At 43.8% G+C, this 18,050-nt stretch overlaps 1 protein-coding gene across 4 annotated transcripts in view; it reads left to right on the top strand.

The window, feature by feature from the left end:
* Nucleotides 1-18,050, top strand: part of MYO1B (myosin IB) — a 927,952-nt gene that overhangs the window by 836,205 nt on the left and 73,697 nt on the right. For all 4 annotated transcript variants that reach the window (XM_068244859.1, XM_068244861.1, XM_068244860.1 and 1 more), the window contains one exon: nt 16,779-16,913. In XM_068244859.1, coding sequence (XP_068100960.1) covers nt 16,779-16,913 — 135 coding nt within the window. The remainder of the gene's footprint in view (nt 1-16,778; nt 16,914-18,050) is intronic.

The raw sequence follows: 18,050 nt of genomic DNA, 5'->3' as shown, positions 1-18,050 counted from the left end.
AAACACCTGAAATCGAAATACAAACAAATCAATTCTTATTAATGATTTGGGATTCGCCCTGCGGCTTGTACTCTTTACACTTTAAATTGATCAATATATATCGTAATTGATCTCGTTGCTTTATGGTTCTCATGAACTCTGTTTACTCTTATTGGTAGATTGGAGTTAAACTTCACCCCTGTACCTCAGTACTATCCTGAGTACTTACCTGTTTAAAATATGCTCCCGCGGACTTCACCTATGGAAGCTCGCTTCACCTTTGGAAGCTCTCACCCCATTGCAGCTCACTCCACATCCCCCCTTATCTGTCCATGCGCGGCCGTCGCATGCACAGATTACGGATGCCACACCTGATGCTGCTTTGCAGGTGAGCCTGCAATGCTCTTACTCATTATCGCATTTACTTGTCTAGAACTTCATCGCGATACCAGCTCTGCTAGAAGTTCTGTGTGTTGTACCCTCTGATCAATGTTTGCCGTGCCACCACCTAAACTACCAAAAAAAACTGGCTGCCTCCCTGTAGGAAGGAGCACTTTGCACTTAAACTACACAGGGTGCAGGGCTAAGCATACCAGCGTCACATGCCTGTATGCAGATCCCTGAATGCCCACTTGGTAGGTAGCCACATGGCAAACACTGTACTGATACACTGTCACTCTGTAAACGGCAATTCTATCATCTGTATAATTGCCCCATGAACTGCTGTCAGTCCTTGTTCTTTGTGCTACAATTGATAGGAGCTGGAAAAAACATATTTGACCAATCAGTGGACGAAAAAAAAAACGCACACAAAAACGGCTCCAGCCCAGCATAGACCTCTCAGTCCAGCTCTGGCCCTGTTCACGACAAAACCGGAAAAAACGTTACCGCTCTGCAGAAGCGGCGACGGAAACCCGAATTGGTCAACCCCCTTTTTTCCAACTCCGGCACCCCCTTTGATGCGCTGTCCCCCTTTCCTTCTATTGGGAACTCATGCTGCACCACCCATTAAGGTGCCTCACTTACAGGAATAATCCCATAAGCAACACAGTACAGACCCATTTCCGATCTGTACTGCTCCGTGTGTCCCTGCACCGAGCTGGGAAACACTTCCTATTCTGGCATTCCTGTCCATGGACCCAGGGAAAAGCTCTGGGGAAATACTTTGAGAACCGAGACACACAGGAGAATGTCTCTGTATTTGTACCCCCCTTCCTTTCAGCTGCTCTGCCCGGAGCCGCGAGCACAGCCTGACGTGACGTGGATCCCCCAGCCCCTCCTCCCCCCTGCCATGACGTGTGGGGGCCATGACTCACGGGGGCGGGCTCTCTCCACTGCCGCCATTTTGAGTCCTGGACTGCCAGACAAGATGGCTGCTCCCATAGCAGCCTCTCGTTCCTATAGACCTAGGAGAGAGAGCAAACTCAAATAGAACATACATTTTTTTATGCATCGTTACACACAGCATCTATCCACAGTGCACAAAAATCAGCCTCAGCATTCCTTCACGTCTCAGCTGTAATCCGAACTGCAATCAGACATACGGATCCCCAGAGACGTAGGAATCTTTCTCACTCTATCACAGACATAACTAAGAACCAAACTAACTGTTTTAACTGTTAACATCCCAGCTAGAACTTCAACACAATACAGACATTGAAAAAACATGTTAGCAGCAGCACCGACTGGAAATGCGAGAAACGTGCAGAACATCTCACAAACAGAAAGACACTCGCTTTCCTCTTCTCTCCCTCTATCCCCTCTCTCCACAACTCATCTGCAGCTTATCTCAGCCATAACTCAGAACTATTACAGCACTATTACTGAGACGAACAACATTTATCAGTCTGACATGACTACAACATTAAACCTATATAACTTTTAGAACATTTATCAGCCCTGACTGGAACTAGATAAGCTTTACCTCTCACTACACTTTTCCACTACGCTCCTCTCTATCCCCTCCTGCTGCAGGGGACCCCCCCCCCCTGCTCTATCTGGACATTTTTCCCAGCCTCTGTAGAGACGGGGAGAGAAGAGAAGAGAGGAGAGAGAAAAAAACCCAATCGACTTCTTTCCAGCAAACACATGCCTGAGACAAATGCAGAGATAACCACCACATAAATATGCAACACAGAAAACTTGAATCCGAAGAAAAAAAAACAAAGCACATAAACTCTGACAACACTTTCTGTATTTACATCGGAGCTGCACCTCTCCTCACCCCTCCCACCACGCACAGGAGAGATGAGAAGCCCGCAGCCTCCCCACTGCAATTAACACAGAATATACACATTAACACATTAACCTCCTCTCATACAATAAAGATAATGCAACACAACAACGTAAAACATACTTGCCTGAGCAGAAGACTTTGTAAGCCTGCGAATTCGACCAGCTTTTGGCAACTTTCCACGACACTGAGTGGATCTCTGGAACTACTGAGCGTCAGCTCTGTGTACCCACACTGGCTCAGCGGATCAATCTCCAGCGGCAGCTGCCAGACGCCCTCGGAGCTTCCAGACACCTGCGATCCGGTTTAGGCTAGGACTGATGTGCACTTTCAGTCTAAGTTTAACATCCACGAGTGTCGCCGCCGGTTTTCTCGAATTGCAGCTGTGTGCTTGGCTCCCGCACACTCCCACTTATCAGTATCAGCTTGATAAGCTTTACCGTCTGCGTCCGTCTATTCCGCTTGTTTTGCTCGGCTGTAATCCGAACTGTAATCCGAACTGCAATCAGACATACGGATCCCCAGAGACGTAGGAATCTTTCTCACTCTATCACAGACATAACTAAGAACCAAACTAACTGTTTTAACTGTTAACATCCCAGCTAGAACTTCAACACAATACAGACATTGAAAAAACATGTTAGCAGCAGCACCGACTGGAAATGCGAGAAACGTGCAGAACATCTCACAAACAGAAAGACACTCGCTTTCCTCTTCTCTCCCTCTATCCCCTCTCTCCACAACTCATCTGCAGCTTATCTCAGCCATAACTCAGAACTATTACAGCACTATTACTGAGACGAACAACATTTATCAGTCTGACATGACTACAACATTAAACCTATATAACTTTTAGAACATTTATCAGCCCTGACTGGAACTAGATAAGCTTTACCTCTCACTACACTTTTCCACTACGCTCCTCTCTATCCCCTCCTGCTGCAGGGGACCCCCCCCCCCCCTGCTCTATCTGGACATTTTTCCCAGCCTCTGTAGAGACGGGGAGAGAAGAGAAGAGAGGAGAGAGAAAAAAACCCAATCGACTTCTTTCCAGCAAACACATGCCTGAGACAAATGCAGAGATAACCACCACATAAATATGCAACACAGAAAACTTGAATCCGAAGAAAAAAAAACAAAGCACATAAACTCTGACAACACTTTCTGTATTTACATCGGAGCTGCACCTCTCCTCACCCCTCCCACCACGCACAGGAGAGATGAGAAGCCCGCAGCCTCCCCACTGCAATTAACACAGAATATACACATTAACACATTAACCTCCTCTCATACAATAAAGATAATGCAACACAACAACGTAAAACATACTTGCCTGAGCAGAAGACTTTGTAAGCCTGCGAATTCGACCAGCTTTTGGCAACTTTCCACGACACTGAGTGGATCTCTGGAACTACTGAGCGTCAGCTCTGTGTACCCACACTGGCTCAGCGGATCAATCTCCAGCGGCAGCTGCCAGACGCCCTCGGAGCTTCCAGACACCTGCGATCCGGTTTAGGCTAGGACTGATGTGCACTTTCAGTCTAAGTTTAACATCCACGAGTGTCGCCGCCGGTTTTCTCGAATTGCAGCTGTGTGCTTGGCTCCCGCACACTCCCACTTATCAGTATCAGCTTGATAAGCTTTACCGTCTGCGTCCGTCTATTCCGCTTGTTTTGCTGTGGAATATCTTGAAACCATTTTTGGCCCCCGGCCCCGTCTGCCTGTATTGCTAGGCAGGGAAGGATTTCAGGCACCACTGTTATAAACTGTTCTTATATCACCTTGCTTCGACACCAGTAACTTCTTACAGTTACGTCTCACAGACTGTGAGATTACTTGACTCTCCACACCGCAAACAGGATATAGACTTTCTCAGGCTTCTCCAATGTTTCCGTTATTTATTCAAGTCACAGAAAGACAGATAGATACAGTCATCATATCCTAGCTATGCAAATCTTCATGTTGCATTACAAGCTCTTGATTAGACTCCCTACCGAAGTCTATCAGGTACCTTCTTCCTACCTACGTTACACTAAACTACCTATGTACATAGCATACATTATATCAGCTTACATAAAGGAATAACATGCTTAGAGGTCCAAGTCGGCCTTGCGAGCTAGTGCAGAAGGAAGAAGCAGAAGTGAGTTCCCCATCGCTCGCTCCAGATTTAATACCGACTAGGAAAGAGTTAAATCTGACATCATCTTCGCCACCCCCTATATCAGTCTATTGGTGGACCCACTCGTGGCGTCATCATACCCGCCTACTCGATTAATAATCAATGAGACACTTGACCCAGATGCAGGACCGTGGATGTTTAGTAAACATGGCCAATGTTTTCTGTTCCTGTTGAGGTCAGAGTGGCCGATGGCCTTCTGTTAGGAACATGTTCTCAGTATCTGCGTGTATCTTCTGCTACACGCAGACCCTGAGATGCCTCTGCCTGCATCACCAACCCTCTATCTATTTTAAAGGCATACACTGCGGACAAGCCTTTTACATAAAACTCAGGCCAAGTAACTGAGGCCTACTTAAATTATAACATCTAATCCATATGAAAGTTATGTCAGCTGGATAGCGTACTGGCAAGGCTGCTACCTTTGATGTAGGATTTGGACCCTTGACCAGGGTTCAAATCCTGGCTCAAGCCAGTATGTAAAATGGCAAGGAGTCTTTGGGCAAGGCTCCCTTATGATCCTGCTTGCCCCTGGAGTGCTTTGAGTCCTCCAGGAGAAAAGCTTGATATAAATGTTTTGTGTTGAATGGTTTAAGATTGGGGGCTTAATTTTCTAGATTAGAATGATGACTTCATTTTAGGTTGGTTTCTATAGTGTCTGATTAAAAGGCTGAGGGGGGTCATTACAAGGCAATACTGATCAAGAGCTTATGGGGACAGGTCAATTAGGAGACAGAGCTAGTTACATACTTAACCACTTCCCGACCGCCTAACGCACAGAGGCGGCCGGGAAGCGGACCCTACAAGGACCAGCTCATGCCCAAAGGCGGCGGTCCTTGTAGGGGCATGGGCGGAGCGATCACGTCATCCGTGACGCGATCCTCCGCCCGGGATCGATAGCCCGGCATTTTGTCTCCGCTCGCCGGCCACTTAGCAGCGCCGGCGAGCGGAGGAATCCGCAAATACAGCCAATCAGGTAGTATAAGGCACTTTGTTAGATAAACAAAGTGCCTTATACGTGCTTCCTCCTCGCCTCGTGGTCTCATTGTTGCAGAGACCATCAGCGAGGAGGAACCACTTTGTGAGTATACAGCACACATTGGTTTTTTTTTTGCTCAGGGTCCCTGATCTCCCACCCCAGCCTTCATACCCTCCCTGATCACCCCAGCAAGACCCCTGCCAGCACCCTTGCACCCCTATATAACCCCCCCCCCCCTCCCCACCTGCCACTAACTAGCGACGCTGTACCTTAGTTTAGGTCCCTAACTGCCTCCTAGACAGCCCTGATCCCCCCCCCACCTTTAGATCACCCCCAGACCCCATCCCAGACTACCCCCCTGTATACTGTATACATCTGTATACAGCCAGCTACCTTACCCCCTGATCCCCCTCTGATCACCTGTCTATCACCTGTCCATCACCCCTCAGCACCCCCACCCATCAGAGCAGACCCTAACTGCCCCGCGGGGGTAACCGATCACCTGCCCAGGCCCTCGATTGCCCTCAAACCCCCCTCCTGATTACATCCCCTGCTCTTTGTTTACATCTGTCCTCCCCAGCAATCACTAACTGATCTGCGATCAGTAACCCCCTGTGTCTGCCTCTCATCAGATCAGGACTCAGTCTGCCCCGTGCGGGCTCCTGATCAACCCCCCACCCCCTCAAATCGCCCTCAGACCCCCCCCAATCACCGTCCAAGTGCATTGTATTTGACTATGCTGTGATTGTATCGATTGTGCTGCGCTTGTATTCGATTGTGCTGCGATTGTATTTGATTGTCCCGTGATCTGCTTCGATTGTCCCGTGATTGTTTGATTGCCTCTGAGACCCCACTTCCCAACAACCCCCCCCCCCCCCCCCCATCACCTTCCGAGTGCATCAGATTTGATTGAGCGGTGATTGGATTCGATTGTGCTGTAATTGTATTTGATTGTCTCGTGATCGGCTTCGATTGCCCCGTGATTGTTTGATTGCCTCTGAGACCCCACTTCCTGCCACAACCAACCCCACCCTCCCCCCATCACCTTCCAAGTGCATCAGATTTGATTGTGCTGTGATTGGATTCAATTGTGCTGTAATTGTATTTGATTGTCCCGTGATCGGCTTCGATTGCCCCGTGATTGTTTGATTGCCTAAGACCCCACTTCCCGCTACACCCAACCCCCCCTCCCCCCACCACACCCAACACCACCCTCCCCCCCAACACACCCAACCCCACCACACCCAACCCCACCCTCCCCCCACCACCTCCAACCACCACCTTCCGAGTGCATCAGATTTGCTTGTGCTGTGATTGGAGTCGATTGTGCTGTAATTGTATTTGATTGTCCCGTGATTGTTTGATTGCCTCTGAGACCCCACTTCCCACCAACCCCAATACCTCTCAAATACTCCCTTTTGCTAGGTAGGTGCTCTTTTTTTCTGGGTAGTCTCGGAGGAAAACCCCATAAATTTAGCAATCCACAATGACAAGAAGGGGGCTTTCCGATGAGGAGGTATACAGGTATATGGACCAGTCGGATGAGTTCTTTTGGGAAGAATCATCCGTCGAATCATTCATCCGGGTCCGAATTTGAACCTGTGGAAAGCAGTGGGTCCCTGACCGAAAGTGATGACGAGGCTTTGGTCCCGGCTAGAGCCAGGCGTACCAGACCCCATATCATTAGACCGCAAGTGGCGCAGGATCCGCCTCAAGGGCAGCAGGGTGGTGCTAGCGCTGATGATAGTTTTCTTGGTGAGGCAGGCACCAGCAGCGCAGCATCTCCTGGACTTGGTACCAGTACTTCCGTAGACCCTGGTGAAGTGGTGAGCGCCAGCATGGAAGTTGAAACTGGTACGGTGGCAAGTGCAGTTGTACCCCCGTCGCAGCCACCAAGAAGAAGACGGGCCCGTAGTACCCATAGACTCCCAGAGGTGCTGGCACATCCAGATTGGCAATCCCCTGATTCCGCCGCACCCGTAGTGCCCCCTTTCACCGCCCAGTCTGGAGTCCAGGTGGCGACAGCTCATCTAGGAACGACCCTAGACTTTTTGCAGCTGTTCATCACCCAGGTTCTCTTGGACTTAAAGAGGCTCCGTAACAAAAATTGCATCCTGTTTTTTATCATCCTACAAGTTCCAAAAGCTATTCTAATGTGTTCTGGCTTACTGCAGCACTTTCTACTAGCACAGTCTCTGTAATAAATTAATGTATCTTTCCCCTGTCAGACTTGTCGGCCTGTGTCTGGAAGGCTGCCAAGTTCTTCAGTGTTGTGGTTCTGCTATGAACTCCCCCTTCCAGGCCCCTCTAAGCACACTGCCTGTGTGCTATTTAGATTAGGGCAGCTTCTCTCTTATCTTTTACAAGCTGGATACATCGTCCTCTGAGCTGGCTGGGCTTTCACATACTGAGGAGTTACAGAGCTGTTTGCAGGAAGAAAAGAGCAGCCTGAAACTTCAGTGCATGAGAACTGCAGGGGGAAAGAAACACACAAATGATCTCTTGAGATTCAAAAGGAAGGGTGTATACAGCCTGCTTGTGTATGAATGTATTTTCTATGTGTGGACATACTGTACATCAACCTACTTCCTGTTTTGGCGGCCATTTTGTTTGTTTATAAACAAACTTTTTAAAACTGTTTTTAACCACTTTTAATGCGGCGAGGAGCGGCGAAATTGTGACAGAGGGTAATAGGAGAAGTCCCCTAACGCACTGGTATGTTTACTTTTGTGCGATTTTAACAATACAGATTCTCTTTAATTGTGGTTGAGACCAACCGTAAAGCCACACAATTCATCACCGAGCACCCGGAGAGCATCTATGCCCAGCCTTTCCGGTGGAAACCAGTCCAAGTTTCCGACATTAAAATCTTTTTGGCCCTTATCCTTCACTTGGGACTAATGAAACAGAATGTATTGCGGTCGTATTGGTCTACGAACCCAGTACATCATGTTCCCTTGTACCCTGCTGCCATGTCCAGGACACGATTTGAGTCCATCCTGCGCTTCCTGCACTTCAACGACGACGAAACCTGTCATGAAAAGGGCCACCCTGCTTATGACCGGCTCCACAAAATACGGCCCCTCATAGACCACCTGTCATCAACATTTGCAGATGCTTATATCCCTGAACAGAACATCTGCGTAGACGGGTCCCTCTTACGCTTTACCGGGCGCCTTGGCATCAAACAGTACATCCCAAGCAAGCGCGCCCGGTATGGGGTGAAACTGTATAAGCTCTGTGAAAGGGCCACAGGCTATACATGTCGTTTTAGGGTCTATGAGGGAAAAGACTCAAAATTGGAGCCGGTCGGATGCCCTGACTACCTGGGGAGCAGTGGAAAGGTTGTGTGGGACTTGGTGTCACCCTTGTTCCAGAAGGGGTACCATCTTTTTGTGGACAATTATTACACAAGTGTGGCCCTCTTTCAGCACTTAAAGTTAGAAGGAATCCGATGCTGTGGCACTGCACGGCCTAGTCGCCAGGGCTTCCCCCAACGGCTCGTTACCACCAGACTTGAACGGGGGCAGAGGTCCGCCTTGCGTACTGACGACCTGCTCGTTGATTTTTATTGTTTTTTTTCACAAAGTGTCATTTTCCGCTAACTTGTGACAAAAAATAAAATCTTCTATGAACTCACCATACTCCTAACGGAATACCTTGGGGTGTCTTCTTTCTAAAATGGGGTCATTTGTGGGGTTCCTATACTGCCCTGGCATTTTAGGGGCCCTAAACCGTGAGGAGTAGTCTTGAAACCAAATGTCGCAAAATGACCTGTGAAATCCTAAAGGTACTCATTGGACTTTGGGTCCCTTAGCGCAGTTAGGGTGCAAAAAAGTGCCACACATGTGGTATCGCCGTACTCAGGAGAAGTAGTATAATGTGTTTTGGGGTGTATTTTTACCCATGCTGAGTGGGAGAAAGATCTCTGTAAATGGACAATTGTGTGTAAAAAAATAAAATAAAAAATTGTCATTTACAGAGATATTTCTCCCACCCAGCATGGGTATGTGTAAAAATACACCCCAAAACACATTGTACTACTTCTCCTGAGTACGGCAATACCACATGTGTGGCACTTTTTTGCAGCCTAACTGCGCTAAGGGGCCCATAGTCCAATGAGCACCTTTAGGCTTTACAGGGGTGCTTACAATTTAGCACCCCCCAAAATGTCAGGACAGTAAACACACCCCACAAATGACCCCATTTTGGAAAGTAGACACTTCAAGGTATTCAGAGAGGGGCATGGTGAGTCCGTGGCAGATTTCATTTTTTTTGTCGCAAGTTAGAAGAAATGGAAACTTTTTTTTTTTTTTTTGTCACAAAGTGTCATTTTCCGCTTACTTGTGACAGAAAATAATATCTTCTATGAACTCACTATGCCTCTCAGTGAATACTTTGGGATGTCTTCTTTCCAAAATGGGGTCATTTGGGGGGTATTTATACTATCCTGGAATTCTAGCCCCTCATGAAACATGACAGGGGGTCAGAAAAGTCATAGATGCTTGAAAATGGGAAAATTCACTTTTTGCACCATAGTTTGTAAGCGCTATAACTTTTACCCAAACCAATAAATATCAGCTGAATGGGTTTTTTTTTTATCAAAAACATGTTTGTCCACATTTTTCGCGCTGCATGTATACAGAAATTTTATTTTATTTGAAAAATGTCAGCACAGAAAGTTAAAAAAATCTTTTTTTTGCCAAAATTCATGTCTTTTTTGATGAATATAATAAAAAGTAAAAATCGCAGCAGCAATGAAATAGCACCAAAAGAAAGCTTTATTAGTGACAAGAAAAGGAGGCAAAATTCATTTAGGTGGTAGGTTGTATGAGCGAGCAATAAACCGTGAAAGCTGCAGTGGTCTGAATGGTAAAAAAGGGCCTGGTCCTTAAGGGGGTTAAAGCCCAGGGTCCTCAAGTGGTTAAAAAAAAAAAAAAATATATATATATATATATATATATATATATATATATATATATATACAAAAAAGGAAACAATTGGGAATAGTAAGGGGGGAATGACGCTGGGTATATATTAACTCCCCTAACATATATACAATCCATTAAACTAAGAAAATAATTCTAACAATGGGAGCATATGTACAGTGATGTGAAAAACTATTTGCCCCCTTCCTGATTTCTTATTCTTTTGCATGTTTGTCACACTTAAATGTTTCTGCTCATCAAAAAACGTTAACTGTTAGTCAAAGATAACATAATTGAACACAAAATGCAGTTTTAAATGATGGTTTTTATTATTTAGTGAGAAAAAAAACTCAAAATCTACATGGCCCTGTGTGAAAAAGTGATTGCCCCCCTTGTTAAAAAATAACTTAAAGGGGCACTATAGCAAAAAAACTGTAAAATGTAAAATATGTGCAAACATATACAAATAAGAAGTACATTTTTTCCAGAGTAAAATGAGCCATAAATTACTTTTCTCCTATGCTGATGTCACTTACAGTAGGTAGTAGAAATCTGACAGAAGTGACAGGTTTTTGAATAGTCCATCTCTGTATAGGGCATTCTCAGGGATATATTTATTTTCAAAAGCACTTAGAGAATGGCAGTTGCTCTGTCCAACTGCCAAAAAACTGTGTAGTGAGCAGGGAAGCTGGCCAACATCATTGTTTAAATCCTTTTTAGGGAATATCTTTATAAAGAATAAAAGCCTTGCTAAGAATCCCCTATGAAGAGATGGACTCGTCCAAAACCTGTCACTTCTGTCAGATTTCTACTACCTACTGTAAGTGACAGCATTATAGGAGAAAAGTAATTTATGGCTCATTTTACTCTGAAAAAATGTACTTCTTATTTGTATAAGTTTGCACATATTTTACATTTTACAGTTTTTCGCTGTAGTGCCCCTTTAACTGTGATTTATCACACCTGGGTTTAATTTCTGTAGTCACCCCCAGGCCTGATTACTGCCACACCTGTTTCAATCAAGAAATCACTTAAATAGGAGCTATATGACACAGAGAAGTAGACCAAAAGCACCTCAAAAGCTAGACATCATGCCAAGATCCAAAGAAATTCAGGAACAAATGAGAACAAAAGTAATTGAGATCTATCAGTCTGGTAAAGGTTATAAAGCCATTTCTAAAGCTTTGGGACTCCAGCGAACCACAGTGAGAGCCATTATCCACAAATGGCAAAAACATGGAACAGTGATGAACCTTCCCACGAGTGGCCGGCCGACCAAAATTACCCCAAGAGCGCAGAGAAAACTCATCCGAGAGGCCACAAAAGACCCCAGGACAACATCTAAAGAACTGCAGGCCTCACTTGCCTCAATTAAGGTCAGTGTTCACGACTCCACCATAAGAAAGGGACTGGGCAAAAATTGCCTGCATGGCAGATATCCAAGGCGCAAACCACTTTTAAGCAAAAAGAACATTAAGGCTTTTCTCAATTTTGCTAAAAAAACATCTCAATGATTGCCAAGACTTTTGGGAAAATACCTTGTGGACCGACGAGACAAAAGTTGAACTTTTTGGAAGGTGCGTGTTCCGTTACATCTGGCATAGAAGTAACACAGCATTTCAGCAAAAGAACATCATACCAACAGTAAAATATGGTGGTGGTAGTGTGATGGTCTGGGGTTGTTTTGCTGGAAGGCTTGCTGTGATAGATGGAACCATGAATTCTACTGTCTACCAAAAAATTCTGAAGGAGAATGTCCGGCCATCTGTTCGTCAACTCAAGCTGAAGCGATCTTGGGTGCTGCAGCAGGACAATGACCCAAAACACATCAGCAAATCCACCTCTGAATGGCTGAAGAAAAACAAAATGAAGACTTTGGAGTGGCCTAGTCAAAGTCCTGACCTGAATCCTATTGAGATGTTGTGGCATGACCTTAAAAAGGCGGTTCATGCTAGAAACCCCTCAAATAAAGCTGATTTACAACAATTTTGCAAAGATGAGTTGGCCAAAATTCCTCCAGAGCGCTGTAAAAGACTCGTTGCAAGTTATCGCAAACGCTTGATTGCAGTTATTGCTGCTAAGGGTGGCCCAACCAGTTATTAGGTTCAGGGGGCAATTTCTTTTTCACACAGGGCCATGTAGGTTTTGAGTTTTTTTCCTCACTAAATAATAAAAACCATCATTTAAAACTGCATTTTGTGTTCAATTATGTTATCTTTGACTAATAGTTAAAGGGGAACTGAAGAGAGAGGTATATGGAGGCTGTCATGTTTATTTCCTTTTAGACAATACCAGTTGCCTTGCAGCCCTGCTGATCCTCTGCCTCTAATACTATTAGCCATAGCCCCTGAACAAGCATGCAGCAGATCAGGTGTTTTAGTGGTTCAGACTTATAAGTCTGATCTGACAAGACTAGCTGCATGCTTGTTTCCTGTTTTAATCAGATACTACTGCAGAGAAATAGACCAGCAGGGCTGCCAGGCAACTGGTATTGATTAAAAGGAAATAAACATGACAGCCTCCATATACCTCTCTCTTCAGTTCCCCTTTAACGGTTTTTGATGAGCAGAAACATTTAAGTGTTACAAACATGCAAAAGAATACGAAATCAGTAAGGGGGCAAATAGTTTTTCACATCACTGTAATATATCAGTATTGTTATTGGTGTCTAGTCAGATCTATTTAAAAGGTATAAAACATACCAAAAAAAGATTAAAATTAATTAAAACCATTATCTTGAAAACTCATAGTATAAACTAGTAAAGAACAGTGTAGTAATTTACAGATGTTGCAAACAGCGAATGGATCATGTGATCCAGATCACACAGCTCCAGAGCCCGCATATGCTGGGGATGCTCAGAAAGTCAGTGAAAGCCTATGGAAATGGATGGTGTTTTTTACCCCTCCGTTCTGGATCTACACACTTGCCTTCTGTGTCTTAAAGGGAACCTTAACTGAGAGGGATAAGGATGTTTCCTTATAAACAATACCAATTGCCTGGCAGTCCTGCTGATCTCTTTGGGGCAGTAGTGGCTGAATCACACACCTGAAACAAGCATGCAGCTAATCCAGTCTGACTTCAGTCAGAGCACCTGATGCGCATGCTTGTTGAGGGGCTGTGACTAAAAGTAATAAAGACACAGGATCAGCAGGAGAGTCAGGTAACCGGTATTTTAAAAGGAAAAATCCATATCCTTCTCAGTTTAGTTTCCCTTTAAGTCACCATTCGGGTCCTCCACACACTGACTTCTGCTGGGCTCGGGGACAATCGCTGATAGTCCTGGCAGAGCCATAGCGCCATCATTAGTTTGCAAAAGGCCAATGTACCAGCCAGGATTTTTATTGGTTCACTGAGTGGTGGACCAATGAGAATCATCCCTGTTGCTAGGTAGCATTCCCCTTGACCTAGCCAGTGGTAGCGCTTTGTTTCTGATAGGGGTCTGAGCTTACTACTGATTGTCCCTGATCCCAGAAGCAGTGTCAGACAGTGAGAGGACTTAAATGGTGGTGATGGCTGCGGCAGTGGTGGGCTGGATACACAACGGTGATTAATGTGAACATACTCACTAGACGCTGCAATAAGGCACAACCGATCCACTAAGGATAAGCTGAATTGCATGAGTTTGAACCTAGCCTTAGGCTGGTTTCACAGTAGGACGTTAAAGTTCCACATTACAGCAGCCAGTAACGCAGCCTAACTCACAGCACTGTAAAATCAATGTGCGGTTCACAGTGCACACGTTGCGTTACATAGTAACGCAGCACGTTTAAACAAAGTGCTGCATGCTGTACTTCATACTAGGCTAAGCCACGTTAGACTGTTTGCACATGCTCAGTAATGTTGGCCGAGGAGGTCTCCCCTCCTCCTCCTCCTCCTCCAGTGGCCAGCCAAATGGCTAATTAATATTCACTGCACTGTGGTGACTCAGTTGGAACTGTAGTGTTGTCTGGATCATGAACGAATCGTACATTTGATCCGGATCTTTTTTGTGAGTCGAATCATCCAGATCATCACAATGAAAGATTTGGTTCACAGTGGATGTCTGTCTGGAAGAAACAGGAACATACAGAATGTACAGTGCAGGGAAAGTCCTGTCCTGCTAGTCATTTCACCCCCAGTCTGCTTCCCTAGTAAAATGATTCAGTTCAAAGATCCAGATGTTTTCAATGATCCGATTCAAATGATCCGAATCCTTCAAAAGATCCAGACTTCCTATCACTAACCTGGAGCGGCTGCTTTAAGAGCTGCATAACGCAGCTCAATCTGACGTCCAACTTCAACACCACCATGCGTTGCATTAGGGGCACGTTATGCGACCATAACGTCCCCTAAAACGCAACGTCTTGGTGGGAAAGTAGCCTTACTCTTTACTCCTCTTTCAGGTCTGATGTGCCGATCTATGTGAATATATATGTTACAGGCAAAGTTTGAAAGCAGGCATTTTATAGAATGCCTAGGCAATGTATACAATGCCTAAAGTGTTTAGGCAAAGTATGAAATAGCTGTGCCGTTACAAACATTTCCTAGGCATTCTATACAATGTCAGAAGGTAAACTGGTAGAGTATAGAATACGGTAGTCTTGTTAGTGATTGCCTAGGCATTCTATAGAATTTACGATGAAGAAAGCCAAAATGTCGGTGAAGACATGGATATTGAAGAGTCTTCCTTTTCTGCCATGTGTTGTGTCTGTTTAAAGGAAAGCAGCGGCGCCCATGTATGTAGAGAGTGTGGGCGGATCATTCACACTATCTGTGGGCATGCTACTAAAGACGATGGAGCTGAGGAAATGGAAGGTTATGGGGTTCATGTTTTGTGAAACATTTGCTTCAACATTGAGAATGCTGTCGAAGGTAGAAGACAATCGACATTGAATCTGGAAGTACAGGCCAAAAAAATGAAGAAGAACTCTGACAAAAAAAATCACTCCTGCATGTTTGGGAGACACTGTGCGAGTTCCCATCCCTGACGACGACAAGGGACGCGACGACTCGCGCAATCTGTTGGCAGTTGTTATGAATGGGACAGAAGACTGCTTTTACCGACTTGGGACAGCACAAGGAATTATAAAGCAACTATATGCAAGATCAGAATTCGCATTTTGTCCAAAGAGCTTACTGACACAAAATACCTCTTTGATCTGTTGCTACCGCTCACTCCACGGGAAGCGGCCAAGGGTTCCTGAGGTGTTCAAGACTAAGTGCCAAAATATGAAATACATTTGTGTAAAGAAGAAAATTAAGTGCATTTCAAAATTCATTCTCGCAAACATGTTTTTTTTTAAATGTTCTTTCATTCTCAGGCATTTTGTTGGGGGGAAAATACCTTGCCGATATCCCATTTCACACTTTGCCAAATTAGTACTTTGTACATTGTATAGAATGCCTAGGAAATGTATGTAACAACACATCTATTTCATACCTTGCCAAAAAACTCCAGGCATTGTATATATTGCCTAGGCATTCTATAAAATACTTGCTTTTCACACATTGCCTGTAACATATACATTTTGCTGCTTAAAATATGCTTATATGATTCTACACTTTTTTTCCCATATCCTCTGAATTGAAATATTGCTTATATTCTACTGTTAATAGAAAGGAAAATTACTGGTAATAGAAAAAGAACAGAGTGGATGAAATAATGAAAATATACCTTTGTCTTGGGAATTGTTTTTAGCATGTTTGTCTTTGTAGAAGTGGGTTTGTAGAAGCGGGGCAGACACAACCCTAAGCAGTGTATATATACGGATTTATCTAGTTAGATTGTATCACACAAAAGTTTTAGGCTCTTGTGAAAAATTCAGTAAAGTAAGGATTCTTTCAAAAATAAGGCAATGAATAGTTATTTATGAAATGCCAAAACTCGTATTGTGTATTAATGGGGACAACCTAATGTTTGTGTGTATATTACATTTCTTTCAGATCTTTTTCAGTGATCAATTGTAGTTGTTATACTTATCCCCTCTCTTATAGATATTGCTTTCTGGTCTTGTTTTTACTTTTTCTTGTGCCACCTTGGATTTTTTTCTTTTTTTTACCGGTGTCTCAAAGTAGACTGCTTCTTTTCTCTTAGCTATAAGTTCACCTATTCATAGCTTTTATTTATGTTGCAAGAATCTATGCAATATCCTACAATTACTGTCAACATCTTATGTTGATTAACCTTGGCAAACATAATGTCTTCCCTGTTTTTCTCAGCCCCCCATCCTTCTAATGGACTTGGTTAGAGTACTGAAGGAAGGCTCATGGCTTATTTTTATGTAGTTTACATCATAATTCTATGTTCCACTGCACAAGTGGTTTGTTGGTGTAGGACTGAAATCACCATTGCCGAAAGAGACCACATGTATTTCCAATGTTCACTATTTTCTTGACTGTATTTGTGCCACGTGACTGGAACAGCATTACTGGGTTTATTTGTATTTTGATTCTGGTTTTGCATTCATATTATAAAGTACTAATATAAAGTAACTTTGCTACAGATGCACAAGTACTTTCTGGAGATGAAGAAAAATGTTCCTTCCATGTCACCCACGGACAACAATTGGCCAGCAAGACCATACTTCTTTTTGGATACCACACACAAGGAAATGAAGAGGATTTTCCATCTGTGGAGAGTAAGAATTTGAAAACTAAAGCATTACAATGTTCTAATGAAATCAATTTCTTAACTTCTAATATTTGAGAGATCTCTTTCCAGCATTGCACACTGGATTTCCTCAAGTTGTGGTCTGGCTGGAAAAGCCAATAATGATGCACAAGGGAGAAAATGTACTGCTGACATGCTTTTCTTCTACACATACTTCAGACAGAAGCTGTTATAATTTTTATATTGCTTTTACAGTTTTTAATACAGGGGAAATAAAGAGAAAAGAAATCCCTTTCTTAAGAGGTTTTAAAAGTGCTTCATTCTGAATATCATTAGTCAGAAATATACTAGAATACATCAAAATTAATTTATTTCAGTAATTCAATTAAAAAACGGAAATTAATATACAATATAGATTAATTACACACAGAGCATTTATTTCTCTCCATTTTTTGATGATTGCCTATAAGCAATGAAAACCCCAAATTCAGTACTGTATCTCAAAAACTAAGAATATTACATAAGACCAATTAAAAAAAAAGATTTTTACTACGGAAATTTTGGCTTACAAGTATGTCCGTGTATGCACTCAATACTTGGTCGGGGCTTTTTCTGTATGAATTGCTGCTTCAATGCAATACTGTATATGTGTGTGTAATTCATACCTCAGCCTATGGCACTGCTGAGGTGTTATTGAAGCCCACGATCCTTTGATAGCAGCCTTCAGCTTGTCTGCTTTGTGTTTGGTGTCTCTTATATTCCTCTTGACAATACCCCATATATCTCTGGGATTTATGTCTAGCGAGGTTTCCAGCCAATCAAGCACAGTGATACCATGGTCATTAAACCAGGTATCTGTGTTTTTGGCAGTGTGGGCAGGTGCCAAGTCCTGATGAAAAATGAAATCAGCATCTCCATAAAGTTTGTCAGTAGAGGGAAGAATACAATGCTCTAAAATTTCCTGGTAGACTGCTTCGCTGACTTTGGACTTGATAAAACCTTGTGGCCTAACACCAGCAGATGACATGGCTCCCCAAATCATCGCTGACTTTGCAAACTTCACACTGGACCTCATACAACTTGGATTATGCGCCTGTCCACTCTTCCTCCAGATTTTAGTACCGTGCTTTCCAAATAAATTGCTAAATTTAGTTTCATTTGAAAA

This window comes from Hyperolius riggenbachi, chromosome 7 (assembly GCF_040937935.1).
Source record: "Hyperolius riggenbachi isolate aHypRig1 chromosome 7, aHypRig1.pri, whole genome shotgun sequence".
NCBI classification, from domain to species: Eukaryota; Metazoa; Chordata; class Amphibia; order Anura; family Hyperoliidae; genus Hyperolius; species Hyperolius riggenbachi.
The sequence above is the reverse complement of the archived record's forward strand: the minus strand, read 5'-3'. Positions and strand labels throughout refer to the sequence as shown.